General features: G+C 38.3%; 1 protein-coding gene across 1 annotated transcript in view; it reads right to left on the bottom strand.

The window, feature by feature from the left end:
• The window catches only part of LOC139754192 (arylsulfatase H-like), a 47413-nt gene that overhangs the window by 25220 nt on the left and 7353 nt on the right, over positions 1-14840 (bottom strand). Inside the window, exons 2-5 of the mRNA XM_071671405.1 lie at positions 11232-11429; positions 10216-10319; positions 8642-8767; positions 6930-7093 (exon numbers count right to left, since the gene is read on the bottom strand). Coding sequence (XP_071527506.1) covers positions 6930-7093; positions 8642-8767; positions 10216-10319; positions 11232-11422 — 585 coding nt within the window. The 5' untranslated portion in view covers positions 11423-11429. The remainder of the gene's footprint in view (positions 1-6929; positions 7094-8641; positions 8768-10215; positions 10320-11231; positions 11430-14840) is intronic.

Raw genomic sequence — 14840 nt, 5'->3', positions numbered from 1 at the left:
TTACATATACCTCTGTTAAACTTTAATGATATGGCAGATTATGTAAGTAATGTTCAAAAAAAGACATTATTGCATGTCATCCACTAAACAGTTCCCAATAATCTTTCTGCTCTCATATGACAATAAATAGCTATGTAATACAAAAGCATTCAATTCTAAATTATTTAAAGAGCCTTTAAAAACAATGAACACTGTTTGCAGGATCTCAAGTAATAACTTTTGTGCTATATTGGGTTTCGGGTATGGCAATTATGAGTAAAAAAAAAGAAGAAATACATTAAATTAGAATTTGTATAGGATTCTATTAATCTATCTATCATTATCATTCCATTCCTGGTTCAAAGGGATGCATCAGCTACCTACATCCATCCCATATGACATACTTTTTTTCATCAATCTATGTCTAGAGGATTAAAGTGAAACAAGAACTTTCATGCTTGTAAGAGTGCTGATCACTTTTTCATTTTACACACTACAAACATTTGTCAGTTGAGACTAGGTTCTCCATTCATGCCACTTTCATACACAAAATACTTTCACAGTATTTAATATCAAATCATTCCCCTAATACAGGCTGAAATATCCATAGCCCTAACCCAGTTTCTCACTATATCTATTAATCTCTCCTGTGGACCACTTCTCATTCCTTCTTCTGTACTTCAATATACTGTACCTTCTAGTCCAGCCTATCAAATGCCATGTGATCTACAAGACCATACTATCCTAAAAGACTTTCACCTATGTACTTTCTTAACAATCTTTCTGTACCACATAACCTTCTCACATCTTCATTCTTCCTTTCATTTGCCCTTATAATTTCCGCAAAGATTTGTAAAGGTTTTCAGAAAAGAAGAATGTTGAGGTGAAGAGAGTGGCGAGAGTAAGTGAGCTTGGAAAGGAGACTTGTGTGAGGAAGTACCAGGAGAGATTGAGTGCAGAATGGAAAGAGGTGAGAGCATATGACATAAGGGGAGTAGGGGAGGAATGGGATGTATTTAGGGTAGCAGTGATGGCTTGCACAAAAGATGCCTGTGGTATGAGAAAGGTGGGAGGTGGGCAGATTAGAAAGGGTAGTGAGTGGTGGAATGAAGAAGTAAAACTGTTAGTGAAAGAGAAGAGAAGAGAGAGGCATTTGGACAATTTTTCCAGAGAAATAGTGCAAATGACTGGGAGATGTATGAAAGAAAGCGGTAGGAGGTCAAGAGGTGAAAAGAGGGCAAATGAGAGTTGGGGTGAAAGAGTATCATTAATTTTTAGGGAGAATAAAGAGATGATGATAAAGCACTGGTGGCTGATTTGGATGAGAAACTGCAGAAGTTGGTGACTGAGTTTGGTAAAGTGTGTGAGAGAAGAAAGCTGAGAGTAAATGTGAATAAAAGCAAGGTTATTAAGTTCAGTAGCATTGAGGGACAAGTTAATCGGGAGGTAAGTTTGAATGGAGAAAAACTGTAGGAAGTGAAGTGTTTTAGATATCTGGGAGTGAATTTAGCAGCAGATGGAACCATAGAAGCGGAAGTGAGTCACAGGGTGGGGGAGGGGGCGAAAGTTCTCGGAACATTGAAGAATGTGTGGAAGGCAAGAACGTTACCTCGGAGAGCAAAAATGGGTATATTTGAAGGAGGTGGTCCCAACAATGTTATATGGTTGTGAGGCATGGGCTATAGATAGGGATGTGTGGAGGAGGGTGGATGTGTATGTGGGTGGGTTGGGCCATTCTTTCATCTGTTTCCCTGCACTACCTCACTAACATGGGAGACAGTGACAAAGTATTATAAAATAATAAATAAAATAAATCTCTCTCTTGCCCTTTCCTTACTTGAGCAAACACCTAACACCACATACTGCCAAACATTTCATTTCCAACACAACTGCCCTTCTCTGCAGTCTTATCTACAGCCCATGCCTCACATCAATATAACATTATTGGGACTACTATACCCTCGAACATACCCACTTTTCCTCCCCCAGATAATGATCTCTTTCCAAATTACCCCTTTACCCATCATAAGACTCACTTCTGCTTCTATGGTTCCATTCGCTGCCATGTCCTCACACAAGTATCTAAAACACTTCATTTTCTCAAAAATTTTTCTCCATTCAAACTCACACCCCAACTAATGTCCCAAAAATCTCCTAAACCTTATAATATTACTTTTATTCATATTCATTTTTAATTCCTCCTTTCACAACCTTACAATATTATTTTTATTCAAATTCATTTTTAATTCCTCCTTTCACACACTCTTCCAAACTCATTCTACAACTTTCTGCAGTTTCACCTAGAATCTGCCATCATGCTGTATCAAAAGCAAACAAAAACTGACTAATTTCCCAGACCCTCTCATCCCACACAGACTGCATACTTGCCCCTCTCTCCAAAACTCTGGCATTTACCTCCCTCACAGGTATGATTTTGCATTTACTTTTACAGGCTTTCCTTCTACAATAGAATGATTACTGTCTTCCTCTAAACATCAGGCATCTGACCACATTTCCATGCTTCATTACACACTTCACAGATCTATTCAACAACAGAGTCACCCAAGGCAGAATTTACCCACTTGGTCATCCCAAGCCAAGTTTTTAAACTTCCCCACCCATGCTCAAGTTCAACCTATTTATATTCATGTTTTGAAAATAACACTGATGATTCAATTAACATCTGAAGATGTTACTGACTTTAAAGATTTATAAAAAACTTCCCACACAATTTTCCATTACAATGTACACTCGAAAAAAAATTTGCCACCCCATCCAGAGCTGCAGAAATTAGTCTATTCATAAATCAAACCCTGGTTATGCCTCCATTCTCAAACATCTTTCTCATCTTAAGAAGTAGCAAGATTTATAGAGATGAATGCATCGATGACTGTTACATTTACTTTCTTTATACCATAACTACTAAACCGTATACATGCTCTCAATAATGTAATGCTATATTCACAACTTTATTCGGCCAATAAATATTTCATTATACATATTTCTCCCCTATCCCTGGGATAGGGGAGAAAGAAAACTTCCCACGCACTCCTCACGTGTTGTAGAAGGCGACTAAAGGGGACAGGAGCGGGGGTCTAGAAACCCTCCCCTCCTTGTATTTTAACTTTTTTAAAGGGGAAACAGAAGAAGGAGTTACGCGGGGAGTGCACATCCTCCTCGAAGGCTCAGATTGGCATGTCTAAATGTGTGTGGATGTAACCAGGATGAGAAAAAAGGAGAGATAAGTAGTATGTTTGAGGAAAGGAACCTGGATGTTTTGGTTCTGAGTGAAACGAAGCTCAAGGGTAAAGGGGAAGAGTGGTTTGGGAATGTCTTGGGAGTAAAGTCAGGGGTTAGTGAGAGGACAAGAGCAAGGGAAGGAGTAGCACTACTCCTGAAACAGGAGTGGTGGGAGTAAGTGATAGAGTGTAAGAAAGTAAACTCTAGACTGATAAGGGTAAAACTGAAAGTTGATGGAGAGAGATGGGTGATTATTGGTGCATATGCACCTGGGCATGAGAAGAAAGACCATGAGAGGCAAGTGTTTTGGAAGCAGCTGAATGAGTGTTTTAGTGGTTTTGATGTACGAGACCGGGTTGTAGTGATGGGTGATTTGAATGCAAAGGTGAGTAATGTGGCAGTTGAGGGAATAATTGGTATACATGGGGTGTTCAGTGTTGTAAATGGAAATGGTGAAGAGCTTGTAGATTTATGTGCTGAAAAAGGACTGGTGATTGGGAATACCTGGTTTAAAAAGAGAGATATACATAAGTATACGTATGTAAGTAGGAGAGATGGCCAGAGAGCATTACTGGATTACGTGTTAACTGATAGGCGCATGAAAGAGAGACTTTTGGACGTTAATGTGCTGAGAGGTGCAACTGGAGGGATGTCTGATCATTATCTTGTGGAGGCGAAGGTGAAGATTTGTAGAGGTTTTCAGAAAAGAAGAGAGAATGTTGGGGTGAAGAGAGTGGTGAGAGTAAGTGAGCTTGGGAAAGAGACTTGTGTGAGGAAGTACCAGGAGAGACTGAGTACAGAATGGAAAACAGTGAGAACAAAGGAGGTAAGGGGAGTGGGGGAGGAATGGGATGTATTTAGGGAAGCAGTGATGGCTTGCGCAAAAAATGCTTGTGGCATGAGAAGCGTAGGAGGTGGATAGATTAGAAAGGGTACTGAGTGGTGGGATGAAGAAGTAAGATTATTAGTGAAAGAGAAGAGAGAGGCATCTGGACGATTTTTGCAGGGAAATAATGGAAATGAGTGGAAAATGTATAAAAAAAAAAGAGGCAGGAGGTCAAGAGAAAGGTGTAAGAGGTGAAAAAGAGGGCAAATGGGAGTTGGGGTGAGAGAGTATCATTAAATTTCAGGGAGAATAAAAAGATGTTTTGGAAGGAGGTAAATAAAGTGCTTAAGACAAGGGAGCAAATAGGAACTTCAGTGAAGGGGGCTAATGAGGAGGTAATAACAAGTACTGGTGACGTGAGAAGGAGATGGAGTGAGTATTTTGAAGGTTCGTTGAATGTGTTTGATGATAGAGTGGCAGATATAGGGTGTTTTGGTCGAGGTGGTGTGCAAAGTGAGAGGGTTAGGGAAAATGATTTGGTAAACAGAGAAGAGGTAGTAAAAGCTTTGCGGAAGATGAAAGCCAGTAAGGCAGCAGGTTTGGATGGTATTGCAGTGGAATTTATCAAAAAAGGGGGTGACTGTATTGTTGACTGGTTGGTGAAGTTATTTAATGTATGTATGATTCATGGTGAGGTGCCTGAGGATTGGCGGAATGCTTGCATAGAACCATTGTACAAAGGCAAAGGGGACAAAGGTGAGTGCTCAAATTACAGAGGTGTAAGTTTGTTTGAGTATTCCTGGGAAATTATATGTGAGGGTATTGATTGAGAGGGTGAAGGCATGTACAGATCATCAGATTGGGGAAGAGTAGTGTGGTTTCAGAAGTGGTAGAGGATGTGTGGATCAGGTGTTTGCTTTGAAGAATGTATGTGAGAAATATTTAGAAAAGCAAATGGATTTGTATGTACCATTTATGGATCTGGAGAAGGAATATGATAGAGTTGATAGAGATGCTGTGTGGAAGGTATTAAGAATATATGGTGTGGGAGGCAAGTTGTTAGAAGCAGTGAAAAGTTTTCATCGAGGATGTAAGGCATGTGTATGTGTAGGAAGAGAGGAAAGTGATTGGTTCTCTGTGAATGTTGGTTTGCAGCAGGGGTGTGTGATGTCTCCATGGTTGTTTACTTTGTTTATGGATGGGGTTGTTAGGGAGGTAAATGCAAGAGTTTTGGAAAGAGGGGCAAGTATGCAGTCTGTTGTGGATGAGAGAGCTTGGGAAGTGAGTCAGTTGTTGTCTGCTGATGATACAGCGCTGGTGGCTGATTCATGTGAGAAACTACAGAAGCTGGTGACTGAGTTTGGTAAAGTGTGTGAAAGAAGAAACCTGAGAGTAAACATGAATAAGAGCAAGTTTAGTAGGTACAGTGGGGTTGAGGGTCAAGTCAACTGGGAGGTAAGTTTGAATGGAGAAAAACTGGAGGAAGTGAAGTGTTTAAGACATCTGGGAGTGGATTTAGCAGCTGATGGAACCATGGAAGCGGAAGTGAATCATAGGGTGGGGGAGGGCCGAAAATTCTGGGAGCCTTGAAGAATGTGTGGAAGTCGAGAACATTATCTCAGAAAGCAAAAATGGGTATGTTTGAAGGAATAGTGGTTCCAACAATGTTGTATGGTTGCGAGGTGTGGGCCTTGGATAGAGTTGTGCGCAGGAGGGTGGATGTGCTGGAAATGAGATGTTTGAGGACAATATGTGGTGTGAGGTGGTTTGATCGAGTAAGTAATAATAGAGTAAGATAGATGTGTGGTAATAAAAAGAGTGTGGTTGAGAGAGCAGAAGAGGATGTTTTGAAATGGTTTGGTCACATGGAGAGAATGGGTGAGGAAAGATTGACCAAGCGGATATATGTGTCAGAAGTGGAGGGAACAAGGAGGAGTGGGAGACCAAATTGGAGGTGGAAAGATGGAGTGAAAAAGATTTTGAGTGATCGGGGCCTGAACATGCAGGAGGGTGAAAGGCGTGCAAGGAATAGAGTGAATTGGAACGATGTGGTATACCGGGGTCGACATGCTGTCAATGGATTGAACCAGGGCATGTGAAGCGTCTGAGGTAAACCATGGTAAGTTCTGTGGGGCGTGGATGTGGAAAGGGAGCTGTGGTTTCAGTGCATTATTACATGACAGCTAGAGACTGAGTGTGAAAGAATGGGGCCTTTGTTGTCTTTTCCTAGCACTACCTTGTGCAGATGAGGGGGGAGGGGTTTGTTATTTCATGTGTGGCGAGGTTGCGATGGGAATGAATAAAGGTAGACAGTATGAATTATGTACATGTGTATATATGTAAATGTCTGTGTGTGTATATATATGTATATGTTGAGATGTATAGGTATGTATATTTGCGTGTGTGGACGTGTATGTATATACATGCGTATGTGGTTGGGTTGGGCCATTCTTTCGTCTGTTTCCTTGCGTTACCTCGCTAATGCGGGAGACAGCGACAAAGCAAAATAAATAAATAATAAACAAGTGAAATGATCAAGGAGTTCATTATTAAACACAGTCTGACAAGATATGACTAAGGAGTTGGTTAGTCCACCTGTACTACTTCTATGGTCATACTTCCACAAGCGACTGACCACAAATAATTTGTGGCAAAGAATACATGACTTAATAAAAACAATGGTCATCTTAAATTTTCCAAGGATCATACCAACAATTTTTCAATTATGAAGTATTCACATACCGTTTTCTCAATAATGACTACCACTACATGATAAGATGTAAAAGAATATAAAGTCACCACTTCATACTGCCAACATTATAGGTGAAGAAAAAATGTGAAAAATTATATAGTTAATACAGTACATGACATGCCTGTGCTTTACCTGATAGAAAGGATCATCCATGGGAAAGATAAAGAAGGGATCAGAACTTGACACATCCTCGACAAGGGTAAAGGGGATCCCATAAAAAGACTGGAAGCCATGCTGCTGTGGGCCATGACATCCTTGTCCCAAAAAGCCACATCTATGACCCAGGTGCCACTTGCCTGAAGCAACAAGGTAAGTGACATTATCCAAAGAATTCATGGGAAATATGTAATTAAAAAGAATTATAGTTTTATGTTGCAAAATTCAGATGTATCCAAATAAAATTTCTTGTTCCCTTTGTCTGCTACATCTGAATTTACCCAATGCCTTTCCCAAACATTTCAAAAAGTGTTTTTCTTTGCTGTGATATTTTTTCTCAATATATAAGGACACATGGCAGACTTTTGGCAAATTTCTAAAGGTATATTGATTTCAATAAAAGAACTATTATAATAATATGTGGTGAATGAAGAAGCAACACACATTTCTCAGGATTCAGCACAAACTGGTGAGCAGAAACAAGTGAATGCAGATATGTGATGGCATGATACATTTGCTAACAGCCAGGGCATGAGGGATGCTGCTGTGAGAGCAGAGAGAATTGGGATGGTAGATGAATAAGGGGTACTGTGGATGAGGACTGTGGCCTACCCTTAGGAAATTTATGTGTAACTGGGAATTACACTTCAGGGAGGAAGGTAAAGAGGCCTATTTATTCTGATGGTTAACAAATGCCTCTCACAGCTCACAGAGCAACAACCTAGAATAATGAAAGAATTTCTGTAGTATAAATAAATATTTTCAATCATTATACACTTTCTATGTAGCCTTGCCATAAAGCCATAATTATCATAGTAACAATCAAGGATCAAAAATTCCTATATCACTCAATGCACCTTACAGCATTTTGATAAAATTCTGTACCATGCATTTTCTCCATAGACTGGCTAAGGATATGAGTTACATTTACTATAGCATATCTATTTGGCAAAGAATTAAAACTAATGTTAATCCAGCGAAACATAAAGTAAACTTAATGCTCTGCAATCTTTTAGGGAGATTTATGACTCATAAACTTAACAAATCTATTTTAAACTATTAATAAACTAACAAGTACCCCATCTGGTGTACTAAATCATACTATCTCTTAAAACTGAACTATACCCTTGAAAATAGTAAAATGAAAATATTCTAAGAAATGTAGAATAGACTATCTGTCTACATACATCTCAAAACATATACTAAAAAAAGTATAACAAATATATTGAAACCTAGAAAAATTAAAATCCTATCAACTGAAGCCTTGTTCTAATTATTTGTGTCATATGTATGATGATTAATATCAAATTTCTATGCAATAATTCCTAGTAATATGTTTTCAAAACAAAATATAATGCAGTAACCACTGTGGCAAAGCAGCAAAAAATCTAAACTATTTTGTTAAAACGTACAGAGAAGTACAAGCTACTTCAAGTAATTGGTTCAGGGCAATAAATTAGCATATTTTGATTATCTAAAACTAATTATGAAGCAACAATATGCAAAATGAGGTTTACAGCATTCTTTTCGATATTCAATACACTTAGCCAGCTTTTCAGCTGTCATACAAGGTGCATCTTTATGAATAATTACAGAGCTTCAAGAAGCAGAAGGCCTTCATATGGAATGAGTAAAAGATAAAGATATTAATTTGTAGCATGGCCAAGGTGTTTACGTCAGAAACGTACCAACAGCAGCAGTGGTGTAGTTGGCCACACTGAGGGCAGTAGCAAGGGTCACTTCATCAAGAGGAAGTCCAACTTTACTAGCAATATGTACAATAACAGAGGCAGTCCCCTCTTCACCTACCAAACCTGCAGTAAATTACAGACATTATGACTATGACAGAATCTACTTTTATGATCGTGAAAGCACATAATCTCTCATGCAAACCCCATTCCACACATTCTAAAATGGGGCTGATATGACAACATCTCAGTCCCAAGACCATCCATCTGCTGTGAGGATGCATCATTCTGCCATATCAAAAACAATGGAAAACGTTAAATTTTCTAAAGTGGGACACACCCACCCTACATCAGTTGCAGGAAAGAGAATAGTAAAGTCTATATGTGTTTCACCTATCTAAAAATATTTCTTTCACTGAGGGGTAGGTTACAGAGACTTTCAATATGTTATTTAGTTGAATAAAATCAGTAACATTAAAACTTTTAACTTAATGATGATATCAATGTTTAAATCAATTCATTCAATCAAAGACTGATTCATCTGAAAAAATGGGAAATTTATGCTGTGACAAATGCTAACAACTGAGTAAAAAAAAAAAAAGCTTATGAAAAATGTTCTCATCATTAAAGATGAAATGAACTTAAATAAACTTAAGGTCAATAAATCAGACATAAGCAAATATACATCAAATTTGCAAATTAGTAACACCAAATAATAGAAGCAATGTTTCAGTATGCTGTTTAAACAAATTCTATAAATTTCATAGTTAGGCATCAAGAGCCTCAAGAGTGTGGTGTTCTGTCCACTAAAGAATTTAGCAGAGAGGACTTTAACCTGTACATCAAAAAAATTTATTCTGGTTTAGATTTGATTTTCCAAATCGTGCTCAGCTATGCATATTTAGTTTGGGTCAATATATCCTCAAGTACACTAAATCTGGACCATGCAATAGATCGTCATGCAAGACGAAATGGTCATGAGAGGAGTGTGCTATGGTACAAAATATCTTGAAACCATAACATGATATACAACTAAATGTGGTGTCCACAATACATCTCTTGGATAAAGTCTCAGATGGACTAATGCATATACCCAGGACTGGTTCTGAGAGACAGGACTGTAAACAGTACCCTGGTGGTAATTCTTTTGGACTCCAAATCTACTAGCTCAAGTTCGATAACTTGTGTCATACAATGAAACATACAGTTCATTTAAACATTTAGACCTCGTAAATCAGATGAGCTCTGATTTCTGTAACACTGTGATCATAAAATAACTAAAAGATTTAGGTAGCCAGCCCCATGTAACCTCGTCCAAGTTTAACAACATATGTTACACGATTATGACTCCTTATGAAAGTTTTTTCTTCCTGTCACTTATTGCAAAATATAACAGTTAAACTATAATCTTTATGTGTATAATGGTTCTGTCAATGCCCCTTTTTTCCCATTTTGTATCAGTCACAGGATGACTTATACCTTGTTTATCTAAATTATGGACCATCTCTATTATGCACATGTGTAAAAGTGTTTTTGAGTTATATTCACACCCACTGGAAGATAGGATGACAAACCATAGCGTGCAGGGTAGCGAGCAGTCAACAGAGCAGCACGACTGGGCGTACATATTGGTGCTGCTGCCAAGTGGTGTGTCAATTTAATGCCTTCTCTTGCCAATCTGGAAAGGAATACTGCAAGATTAACCATATGATACAGAAACACATTGAAATTACATAAAAACAATAAAATTGCAGTGAAAATTGGTTAATAAAAACAAAATTTTATAAAAAAAAAAAAGAATAACCATCACACCAAATGGATTGAGCAGACATGACTACCAAAAAATTTTCATTACCATATTCTTGACCATTTATCAACCTTGTGTCAAGGATTATCCATCTATAAGATTTACATCCCTCTCCATTTCACATGCATTTCTGCATGTGTAGCAGTTTCTATAACCACTTATATGTTTCATAATTATGGCACTCAACTGAAAGATACTGGAGGTGATCTTTTTTTTTTCTCCCGTGATCATGTCTTCCTGCAATTTACAATAATGAAGGATTCCTTGTACCACATGTAAAACTTATCCTTAATGATTTCCATCCCATAAAGAAAGCAAGGTTAAGTGTGGAGCTGGAGCCACTGTGTTGAGCAGCTAACTCAGGCAGAACACTTGGGAAATGAACATGACAAAACTCAGTCATATGGTAAGAGCTTATCTATACTGTACAGTTGGGTGCCTTTGCAATGTTTCATGTCATCACAATAGACATTAACCAGGACAAAAGCTAATGAACAAAATGGCTCATGGGTTGTGGTAAAGTTAACAAGTTCAGGTAAAAGCACACCAGAAATACAAAATAAAACAAGTGCATTATAAAACTGTTTACTGACTAAGCTACATTCAGAAAAGTACCAGGAACAAATTCAAAGATAAAGATGATCATACAAGTTTCTCACACATCGAAAACCCTCACCAATTCTCTCTGATCTAACCTTAACACATGCACATGTGCTTTCTAAGGTTATGGTGTCAGGGTTTCAGGGGAGTCAACTTTTACATGACAGGAGGGAACCCACATACCTGTCAATGTTGGGCGTGTTAATGGTGGTGTTACCATAGCAGCCCAGGTCCCCAATGCCAAGGTCATCTGCCACCAACACTACAACATTTGGACGGCGTGGCTGGTGTGGCTGCTCTTCCTCACCCAACACCATTACTGCCAGAGCCCAGTGCAGTGCTATCGCCCATACCCACATCTGTACCTCTGCCATTATACCTCTGTGGAAATCATGAACATCATACATTCATCTTTACAGTTAATCTGAAATACATGATACAAAAGTAATCAAAGATGCTCACATTTTCCCTTTTCAGTGCTGCAATATTACTCAATTTATAAACTACAATCATACAGCACATTACTGGTTATAGAATATACATAAAGTTGCTGAAGCCAAAAAGACAGAACCAGATTAAGAGAAATTAGTTGAAGGGTAAGTATAGAAGCCTTATACTAGCCCACAATGGAAGAGAGAAGAGTGAGGGGTGACCAGATCACAACCTTTCAGTTGAAAAGTTCTTTGAAAGGTGCAAGGATAGGACAACTAGCGGCCATTGCATGAAATTAAGAAAATTGTTGGCACGAAAGCCATATTAGTGAATTGAAAGGAATGGAATTCTAGGTGTTTAAAGAAGAGTTAAGCAAGTCTCCAGAGACTTTGGAGAAACAGTAGTGAAAGTAAGAACAAAGGGATGAAAGACATTAGAAATGCTTCTAAAAAATGTGGGGTCTTCAGGTACAGACAGACATACGTTATCAAAATGTATTTGTATCTATCTTATTTTATCTATAGGTGTGCTCTCATAGTCAAAGTTTTAAGGAACTGCTTTTAATCAGCAAAAGAATGTTGTCTATTTTGGAAATAAAGCATTTATTGGATGCTCAATTTTATTTAATAACCTTCTTGAATAATGATGAATAGTGAATTCATTATTCCCAGTCTATTTTGTTAGAGGAAGACCATTGTCACTGTTATCTACCATTTTACTGACATTATCAAAGTTATTTTCCAGTACCAAAGCATTATATTTGTAATTCAAAATGAAAGCAAGGATGTATGCTTAAACTAACAAAGAACTGGTGCGATTCACCACTATCTTGAGATATACTATATTGCGGGCCGCCCAAGGTTGAGGCAAGAAATCGTTCGAATCTTTTGTTGTGGCAGTTGGTCCACTGTCAATTTACAAGTTCATCTCCTCTAAGTGGTCATCAGGCGAAGGCTAGAATATAATATATATATATATATATATATATATATATATATATATATATTTTTTGTGCTTTGTCGCTGTCTCCCGCGTTTGCGAGGTAGCGCAAGGAAACAGACGAAAGAAAGGGCCCAACCCACCCACATACACATGTATATACATACACGTCCACACACGCAAATATACATACCTACACAGCTTTCCATGGTTTACCCCAGACGCTTCACATGCCCTGATTCAATCCACTGACAGCACGTCAACCCCGGTATACCACATCGATCCAATTCACTCTATTCCTTGCCCTCCTTTCACCCTCCTGCATGTTCAGGCCCCGATCACACACACACACACACACACACACATATATATATATATATATATATATATATATATATATATTTTTTTTTCATACTATTCGCCATTTCCCGCGTTAGCAAGGTAGCGTTAAGAACAGAGGACTAAGCCTTTGAGGGAATATCCTCACTTGGCCCCCTCCTCTGTTCCTTCATTAGGAAAACTAAAAACGAGAGGGGAGGATTTCCAGCCCCCCGCTCCCTTCTCTTTTAGTCGCCTTCTACGACACGCAGGGAATACGTGGGAAGTATTCTTTCTCCCCTATCCCCTATATATATATATATATATATATATATATATATATATATATATATATATATATATATATATATATATATTTTTTTTTTTTTTTTTCTTTTTTTCTTTCGTACTATTCGCCATTTCCCGCATTAGCGAGGTAGCGTTATCAACAGAGGACTGGGCCTTAGAAGGAATATCCTCACCTGGCCCCCTTCTCTGTTCCTTCTTTTGGATAATAATAAAAAAAAAAAAAAAACGAGAGGGGAGGATTTCCAGCCACCCGCTCCCTTCCCTTTTAGTCGCCTTCTACGACACGCAGGGAATACGTGGGAAGTATTCTTTCTCCCCTATCCCCAGGGATAATATATATATATATATATATATATATATATATATATATATATATATATATATATATATATATATATATATATATGGAACCATGGAAGCTGAAGTAAGTCAACGGGTGGGGTAGGGGGCGAAGGTCCTGGGAGCGTTGAAGAATGTGTAGAAGGCGAGAACGTTATCTCGGAGAGTATAAATGGGTATGTTTGAAGGAATAGTGGTTCCAACAATGTTATATGGTTGCAAGGCGTTGGCTATAGATAGGGTCGTGAGGAGGAGGGTGGATATGTTGGAAATGAGATGTTTAATGACAATATGTGGTGTGAGGTGGTTTGACCAAGTGATGAAAGGGTAAGAGAGATGTGTGGTAATAAAAAGAGTGTATTCGAGTGAGCAGAAGAGGGTGTAGTGAAATGGTTTGGTCACATGGAGAGAATGAGAAGTGGGAGACCAAATTGGAGGTGGAAGGATGGAGTGAAAAAAGATTTTGAGCGATCAGGGCCTGAGCATACAGGAGGGTGAAAGGCGTGTAAGGAACAGAGTGAACAGGAACGATGTGGTATACCGGGGTCGACGTGCTGTCAATGGCTTGAACCAGGGCATGTCAAGCGTCTGGGGTAAACCATGGAAAGTTTTGTGGGGCCTGGATATGGAAAGGGAGCTGTGGTTTCGGTGCATTACGCATGGCAGCTAGAGACTGTGAATGAATGTGGCCTTCGTTGTATTTTCCTAGCGTTACGTTGCGCGGGGGGAGGGGGGGTGCCATTTCATGTGTGGCGGTGCGGCGACGAGAATGAATGAAGGCAGCAAGTATGAATATGTACATGTGTATATATGTATATGTCTGTGTACGTATACCTTGAAGTGTATAGGTATGTATATGTGCGTGTGTTGGCGTGTATGTATGTATATACATGTGTATGTGGGTGGGTTGGGCTATTCTTTCTGTTTCCCTGCGCTATCTCGCTAACGCGGGAGACAGCGACAAAGTATTATAATAATAATAATAATAATAATAATAATAATATATATATATATATATATATATATATATATATATATATATATATATATATATATATATATATGCTGCGTTACATCACAGTGATGCGCGTGATGTAGTATATGCTGATAACCACGAGGAAAAGTGAAACACGACAAGTCTAAAGTGCACTTAAATTTTCTTATCCACTGTGTGACTGTTTGCTGGGTTCTACCTGGTCATCATTATTGGCGGGTCTTGCAAGTGTTTTAAGTAATATCTCGATTCTATATGAAAGTGTTTAAGTAAGATCTCGATTCTATATGGAAGTGTTTAAGTAAGATCTCGATTCTATATGGAAGTGTTTAAGTAAGATCTCGATTCTATATGGAAGTGTTTAAGTAAGATCTCGATTCTATATGGAAGTGTTTAAGTAAGACCTCGATTCTATATGGAAGTGTTTAAGTAAGACCTCGATTCTATATGGAAGTGTTTAA

This window comes from Panulirus ornatus, chromosome 2 (genome assembly GCF_036320965.1).
Source record: "Panulirus ornatus isolate Po-2019 chromosome 2, ASM3632096v1, whole genome shotgun sequence".
NCBI lineage: Eukaryota > Metazoa > Arthropoda > Malacostraca > Decapoda > Palinuridae > Panulirus > Panulirus ornatus.
This window is presented reverse-complemented; position numbering and strand designations above follow the sequence as displayed.